Here is a 7,964-nt window from a genome sequence, read left to right on the forward strand (position 1 = left end):
CCTGGCCTCGTCGGAGTCGATTTCTCGAGCCAATATCGAAAGCGCCTTTCCTCCGTCGTCATGAGCCTCGCCTCCCTTTGTGTGCGATGTCGAACTCCGTGGTGGGGCTCGTCGCCTCGGGGTCGGAGGTTCTGCCTGTGTGTGTGCGTGTTTGTGCGTGTGTTGTGTGTGCATGCGTCGATGTTGAGCCCGGCGCCCAGAGAGTAGAAATAGGAGTGGATTGAAGCTGCTCGCCGCGAGCTGGCCGGTGGCCTCAAGCGAGCACCCTGCCTGCCTGTTTCGAGGTCGAAGCGCGGATCCGAATTTTCACGCTCGCGGCCGCGGTCTGCTGCGCCTGGCCTACTGGCCTGCTGTACGTAGGCCTGACCGGCTGGCTCGTCGCTTGTCTGCGCCTCTCTCGGTCTCGCTCCATCACATCCTCAGCCTCGCTGCCCTCCCTCCTCACAACACATCCGGTCCATCCTCAGCACGCCACATCCACCAATCTCGGTCCAGTCCACATTCACACCGCACCACGTCTCGAATCGACCGGATCGAGGGCCCATCACGCCTGCACCCTTCCACCGCACCGCTGCTTCGCCTCTTCTAATCAGCCACAACCCGCCAACGAGGTCGCCCTCCCCCACTCACATTCCCGCCAACGTCACCGCCAGACCCTGAACTCCACGGTCCGCCTCCATCCGCATCACACCGACACCTCGCCGGGACCAACACACGTCGGGACGAGCTTCGGGCGGATTCGGGCCCAGAGTGTCCTGGCCCAGTCCCCCCGCGGAATGGACAGCGCAGGCTCGACGGCCGACTCGACACGCCCAGCCCTTCCATCCACCTCGACTACCCACGCATCCTCCTCGTCCTCTTCCGGGCATGGAGAGCAGCCTCGACACCAGAATGGTAACGGCAGACATGACGACCGCCGTCCCCAGAACGGCACCAATCACGCCAACGGGGGCAGAGCAGGCAACGCGGCCAGCGATGATGAGGAGGAGGAGGGTATGCTCCATGTAACGGAGGAGGGTCAGATTGAGGAAGAGGTCAGCCGCGACCCTGTCAGTAACGGCAGCCTCGCCGGCCGTCTCCAGCCGCTGCCCGACAAAGGGCCGACCGAACCACCTCCGCCATCCCATCGACGACTCACCTCCGACAAGTCCAAGGGCGGGCCGCGTGCCAGGGCGGGCGTCTCTCGACATGGCTCTCCTCGTGCGCCCGTCGTCCCGTACCCTGATCGCGGCGACCGCTTCTACGAGGCATCGCCGGCTCCCTCGACCTACAGCGCATCGAGGCAGCGCTTCTCGTACGCTGGCGAAAGCGCCTCGGTGTCCTCCCCCACCTCGGCCATCCCGCCCTACTCGCCCGGCGCCTACGCATACGGAGCCCCGCATCGCGACCGCGATCCAACAAGGAGCGATTCTTACGCTCCTCCGACGAGATCGAGCTTCGGCGGGAGTGTTTCATCATCCAGAGCCGAACCGCTTCCGTCCAGGCGTGGTGGTGGCGGTCCAGCAGGAGTTGGCGGTGGCGGCGGCTACGCTAGTCCTGCCGCTGCCGCAAGAGCGCCAGATACCTACCGCCCCGGCGCAGCAGCAGCGGCAGCGTCCGCTGCCGCCATCAGGGACAGGGATCGGGACTGGGACTGGGAACGCGAGCGCGATCGTGATTGGAGCGTCGAGCGGGAGCGGGACGCGTATCGATACCGCGAGCTGGAGCGGGAGAGGGAGTGGGAGCGCGAGCGAAGCCGCGCGGCGATGCTCTCCTCTTCGGCCGCCGCCTACGATCCTCTCATCGAGCCCGTGGCTGGACATCCGGCCTACGCGGCGGCGTCCAAGTACGGACCGGATCGCCTCGACTATCCTCCGCACGCTCTGGCTCCGCCTGGGCGGGAACGGGACCGGGACTACGATCGGGACTGGGACTACGAGCGGGACTGGGACCGGGATAGGGATCGGGAGCGCGACAGCCTCCGTGAGAGGGAGAGGGACAGGGAGAGGGATAGGGATAGGGACAGGGAGAGGGATGTGCAGCGGGATCGCCTCCCGCCGCGGGACCAGCGGACGTGGGGTGCCGTCAACGCTCAGCCTCCAGCTTCGACGGGCTGGCGGCAGTGGGGCAGCAAATCGTCCGACAGCGGCCGTGGCGACCAAAAGGAGCGACGTCCGGGCGACAACGATGCAGCGTCTCTAGACGCGGGACGTGCAGCATCTGCCAAGTGAGTTTCCCCCTTGTTCTCGCTCTGGTCGCCGCGCTTGGGCTTTGGCTGACCTCTTCTTGCCTGCGCCTTCCTTCCTGCCTCTCCTCAAAACAGATCGCGATCTTCTCCCTCTTCCCGGGGCAACGACGCCGACAGCCGTGCACCCGCATCCAACGCCTCTGGACCGCGATCCGACAAGGGCGATGACCGGGCGTCTTCACCTTCAGCCATAAAGTCACCGCCTCAAACCGCATCGACGAAGCCGGCTCCGACCGCACCTTCTGTGCCAACGGCCACATCGGGCGAGCAGGATCAGGACAGGCGGGCTCCGAGCCCTGCAAACTCGCATCGATCCGCAAAGGACTTGGATGCTGGATCCGGCCCCCGATCTTCTCCGCCGCAAGTAAAGGAACCTCGACTGGCAACTGCGGAAGTCAAGGCGGAGAACGTAGCGGAGCAGCCCGCGTCAGAGGGATCGCAGAAGGCATCGAACGAACCTTTGTCGTCGATCGCGCAGGACGGAAACGACAAACGAGAACAAGCTCTAGCACACCTGGCTGATTCCTCTCTCGCCGCGCAGCCGAGCGCCTCCGAGACTGAGCCAGCCAATAGCTCGACGAGCATCGCAGAGGATGTGGCGTCGGACAAGCTCGCTCAGAGCAAGCCCGAGAGCTCGACAGCTTCAGCGTCCACGGAGGACGAGCAGAAGTCGACAGAATCCGCGGACGCTGGCGAAGGGGATGCGGCAGTGACAGCGCTTGCGAACGTAGGCGCTACCGAGGACGTCACCATGGCCGAGGTCACGACGGACGAGCCGCAGAGTCTCGCGCCAGACTCGAAGGCCACGGAGCAGCACCTCGAAGGCGCCCAGTCTCCCAAGCCTACGGCCGATGCCGTAGATTCCTTCGCGAACGAGGAGGACCTCGAGACTAAGGAGCAAGGCAGTTCCCTTCCTCCTAGCCGCGAGCTCGAGAAGCCGGGCGCCGAGGAGCGGCGGAGCACTGACGCCAAAAGCCAAGCAGCAGAACCTGCCTCGATCGGGCTCGATGCGATTGACGTAGTCAGGAGGGATTCTCCTGGCTCTCGCGCCGTCGAACAACAGGTTCCGGCGCCGCAGGATGCATCCGCCGACAACGAGGTCATGGCATCCGATGGGGTTCGCGACGAGGCGGACAAGAAGGCAGCGGCTCAGGGAGGGAACGACGCGCTTCAGTCCGCCAATGTCGGAGAAGGCACCGTGGCCTCGCGCGACGCAGCGCCAGCGCCATTGGTCGCGGTGGAGGTCTCTCTTCCACCCTCGGCTCCAGTCGAGCCAAAGAGCGACGCGGACGGCGACGCTGATGCGGCTGTCGTCAAAGACGGCGAGCTCACGGGCATGGAAGACGTCAAAGCCCCCGAAGCTCGCGACAAGCCCAGGCAGGACGGCGACGCTCCTGCTCCAGAAGCGCCGCGGGAGCCGATGCCCAGCTCAAGCCACGTCGCGCTTCCACACAGCTCGAGCATCGCCGAGGTCACGGATCTGCCTTCGATCGAGCGGTACACTCAAGAAGAGGTGGCCGAGGCAAAGGCTTTAGCTGCCAAGCGGGAGGCAGGGCCGGACGCAAAGGAGCAGGCGCACGACGACACCGACAAAGAGGTTCGCGACCCTGTGCCACTGCCGACGGAGATCAAGTCCGTCGAAAGTCCGCCGAAAGAGGTTTCTGCCGCAGCTCCTGCTGAAGCTGCCCCGGAAGGCCCCGAGCCAAGCGCAGTGGAGGCGGTCAGGAACAGCGACGGCACCTCCGCTGTAGTGCGCAATCAAGAAGCGGCTACCGGTGCTTCTGCAAGCGCTGCTCCCGTCCCATCTGCGCCGGATATCAAGCAGGAAGCTGGAGCGGTCGCGGATGTCGAGATGGCCCCGGCTGAACCGCTTCCAGCTATCGAACGACAGGCCTCGCCTGAGCGCGCGGCAATGGATGAGGACACCGCAGTGCCACCAGCAAGTGGTCCGCCTGCTGCAGCGGAGTTAACTGTCGCACCGTCCAAGCCAGATGGTCCGACTGAAGACACCCTCCCGGCCGCCAAGGCAAAGGACGAGCGCGGCGGCGAAATCGATTCTACATCCGCAGGCACACAAGCTGGATCGACGGCCGAGCCGACCCTTCCTCCTCGTCCTGCCCTGGCCGAGACCCGAAAAGACCAGGAGACGGCTTCGCCGGAAGAGGGTGGTGGGATTGACGTCGCAGGACGGGAGCGGCCCAAGACCAAAGCCGACAAGGCGATGAGGGTCCCACATCCCGAGGATGCCGGGCTGATCCCCGTCAATCCGGCTTTGGAGCTCAGAGCCGAAGTTGAGCAGGCCGAGGCTGTCGAGAGCGTGCAAAAGGCGGCGCGCGGGCGCCTTCCAGCGTTGCAGCTGCGTGGTCTGCACGACGGGTCCGCTGTTGAGCTCGAAGCGCCGCTCTTCACGCCGCGCACCGAAGAGGAGAGGCAGAAGGCCTCGAGACGGCTCGCTCTCCAGATCCTCTCGGAGCAGCGCATCAGCGAGCGCGACTGCAGGGTCGTCATTCGCGAGAACCAGGAACTCTCGCGCAAGACGACGCTCGACCAGCTCCACGCCGCCGTCCACGGGGTGCCACTCAGCGTCAGCGAGGGCAAGCCGCTGTGGAGGGACGAGGACGACAAGTCGTTTGCACGCACCCACGCAAAGCTGATGGACCAGCTGCTCGCCAAGCGCAGACGGCTCAATGCCAAGGTCGACCGCCTCAAGCAGCAGTACCGCACTATCAACGAAGAATGGCAGGTCCACTGCGCACGGCTCGACCGCATCATCGAGCGGCGCGAGCTGCAGAGGCGTCCCCTCGTCAGCACGCCCCAGACCCCGGCCGGTGTCGCCCCCGACGATGCGGGCAGCGGCATGCTGAGCAACAATGTCATGATGAGCCGCACCAATCGCCGCGGCCAGCAGGCCGGCTTCGCGGGGTTTGGCGACGCGGTGCGGTCCGAGGCCGAGTTCCTCGAGATCCTGGCCTCGCTCGAAAACGCCGATATGCAGGACCCCAGCATGCGCGCGGCGCGGACGACGGCGACGGTGCCCGACATGGAGCTGGACCCGGACAGCGACCAGCCGGTCAAGCTCGACTACGACGACTCCAACGGCTTCGTCGCCGATCCGGTGGGCTTCTACCTCTCGGACTTTGACCCGGATGTCTGGTCTGAAGAGGAGAAGGCCATCTTTGCCCGGCGCTACGCGCTGTGGCCAAAGCAGTTTGGCAAGATCGCCCAGGCGCTGCCGCACAAGACGCCGGGCCAGTGCGTCGTCTACTATTACCTCAACAAGAAGGCGCCGGGCAACGACTTCAAGGCGCTGGCTGCGGCGCGCAACCGGGAGCGGAAACGCAAGACGCGCGTCAAGCCCAAGAAGGCCAAGGGCAGCGCGCTCATGGCCGACCTCAAGTCGGCCAAGGGCGACGAGCTCGACGACGACGACGCCGGCCCGCCGTCCCCGACCGAGCCGGGCGAGTCGGCCAAGGCAGACGTTGCCGCGCCTGCGACCGCCAACCCGTCTCGCCGCGGCGGCACGCGGCCCAAGATGACGGCTGCTCCAATCGACGGGGGGCAAGGCGCTGGTGGCGACGATGGTGCCGCAGCGGCGGGCACCAGTGCTGGCAAGAAGAGGTCGGCCACGGACGACGCAGTCGATGCTGATCAGCAGGAGACTCGTCCGTCGGACAAGAAGAAGTCGGGTTCCAAGGCGAAGCGCGCCAAGACAGAGGCGGGCGGCGAAAAGGTGAAGCGAGGCAAGGCGACGGTCAAGCGGGAGAGCACCGCCGAGACGCCATCAGCCGTGGCCGGGACCAAAGTTGCCGGCCCCGCCACAGGGCCTGACGTCTCGTCCGGCGAGGCACACGCGGCGATCCCAGGCCCCAAACATCAGCAGTCGCCAGCGCAGGCGTCGGACACCACGGATGTAGCGAGCGCGGCTCCTGCAGCACCGCCAGTTGGTCCTCAGCACGCAGACAGCGATCTTGCTGCAGCCGAGGCTTTGGGCGCTCTGGCTGGACTGTTTAGCTCGGCGCCTGCGACTTCCGCCGCCACCACCGCAACAGCAGCACCGGCGCCGACGCCGGTGTCAGAGTCCGCCACCCGAGCTGACTCCACCGCCGAGGCAGGGCCCGATGTCTCGATGTCCAACGACTCGGATCTTCAAAAGGCACCCAAGAAACGTCGAGGCGGCGCCGCCGGCAAGAATGGCGTGGTCGAGCTCGGCGAAGGCGGAGAGCCAGTCGCCGTCAAGGTCAAGACGCGGCAGCCGACGTCGTCCTACTGGTCTGTGGCTGAGCGCTCCGAGTTCCTTCGCTCGCTCGCACTGCACGGCAAAAACTGGGATGCCATCGCCTCGGCGCTCTCTCAAAAGTCGGCAGCTCAGGCGCGCAACTACTTTGCACGCAACGCGGCCGAGCCCGACTTTACCGAGGCGGCGATGCTGGCCGAGCAAAACGCAGGCCTCTCCCTCGACGAGAGGATGGACGCCGCCTCCGCTTTCGCCCGCCAGCGCTTCAGCGGCAGCAGTGCCCACGTCAGTGCAAACGCTGCCGCCGCCGCCGCCGCCGCTGCTGCCAGCACAATAGCCCGCGGCCCGTCGCCCATGGGGTCGAGCGGACTGCCAACGCCCGTCACCGCTCCCGAGGTCAATAGGAGCAGCTACTTTGCCACTGTCACGGCGCTGCCCCGCGCCACGTCGGCAGCGCCCATGGGTCAGCCGGCTGCGCCGCGGGTCGTGTCGGGAGGGTCGATCGCTCCCGATTCGCCGCCCCCGTCGGGCTACCGCGGGCTGCAGATCAACAGCCTGCTCAATGAGGAGAGCTTGACCGACCACGACCGAAAGCGACGATCCTCGATCCACGACTGGTTCGGCGATCGCGGCGACGGTGAAGGTGCCGCCATCAACGCCAGCAGCGGCGGTCCTGCGGAACGCTCGGTCCATGGCGACGGTCTCGACCGTATCGGAACAGCGTCCCGCAGCGTCGCAGCAGACGTGGAGCGTCGTCCGCTGACGTCCGACGGCCCGCAGAGCCGCTACGTCCCCGCCGGCGAGCTCGCAGCGACGGCCAAGCGTTACGAGGCGTTCGGCGTCCAACGTCAGCCGAGCAGCAGCGCCACCTCTTATGCCGGCATGCCACCGCCCTCGGCGTTCCAGGTGGAGCGGGCTCCGAGCGTATACCCCTCGCGCCATTCAGCTTCGCAGCCTCCCCCGACGGCACAGGCGCAGCAACACCAGCAACACCAGCAACACCAGCAACAGCACCAGCACCAGCAGCAGCAGCAGCAGCAGCACCCGCCTTCGCACCTGCACCGTCCTTCGCCTCCAACCTTGCCGCCGCCATCCGGCGCCCTCGAGGCATTCCCGCCGGCGCCGGCACAGCCGGCACCTCCTTCGAGGTACAGCACGCAGCCAGAGTACCGCACTTCAGAGCCCAGCTTGGCTCACCGATCTGCTCCGCCCCTCTCTCCCCGCGAGGCGTCCGAGCACACGCTGCCGCCAGTCCACGCGGGGCCTGCACGTCCGACCGGCCTCGCCTACGAGCGTGCCTCGTCTGCGGCACCCTCGCATCCGGCATTGCCGCCGTACGGTCGCTATTCGGCCTCGCCCGGTCCCTCGGCCATCTACGCCAGCCATGCTCCCTCGTCGCTGGCGATGCGCGGACGGACGCTACCCGGCGCGGCCTACGCACAGCCCAGCGGCTCGACGACCGATCGATCGCCCGAGGACCTGCACCGGTGGCACCGCACCGTC

At 66.6% G+C, this 7,964-nt stretch overlaps 1 protein-coding gene across 1 annotated transcript in view; it reads left to right on the plus strand.

The window, feature by feature from the left end:
* Positions 1-776: 776 nt before the first annotated feature.
* Positions 777-7,964, plus strand: part of PFL1_01108 (uncharacterized protein) — a gene marked incomplete at both ends in the record, with an annotated part of 8,014 nt that continues 826 nt past the window's right edge. The window contains 2 exons of the mRNA XM_007878608.1: positions 777-2,206; positions 2,303-7,948. Coding sequence (XP_007876799.1) covers positions 777-2,206; positions 2,303-7,948 — 7,076 coding nt within the window. The remainder of the gene's footprint in view (positions 2,207-2,302; positions 7,949-7,964) is intronic.

Source organism: Pseudozyma flocculosa (assembly GCF_000417875.1).
Source record: "Pseudozyma flocculosa PF-1 unplaced genomic scaffold scaffold00002, whole genome shotgun sequence".
Lineage (NCBI taxonomy): Eukaryota > Fungi > Basidiomycota > Ustilaginomycetes > Ustilaginales > Ustilaginaceae > Pseudozyma > Pseudozyma flocculosa.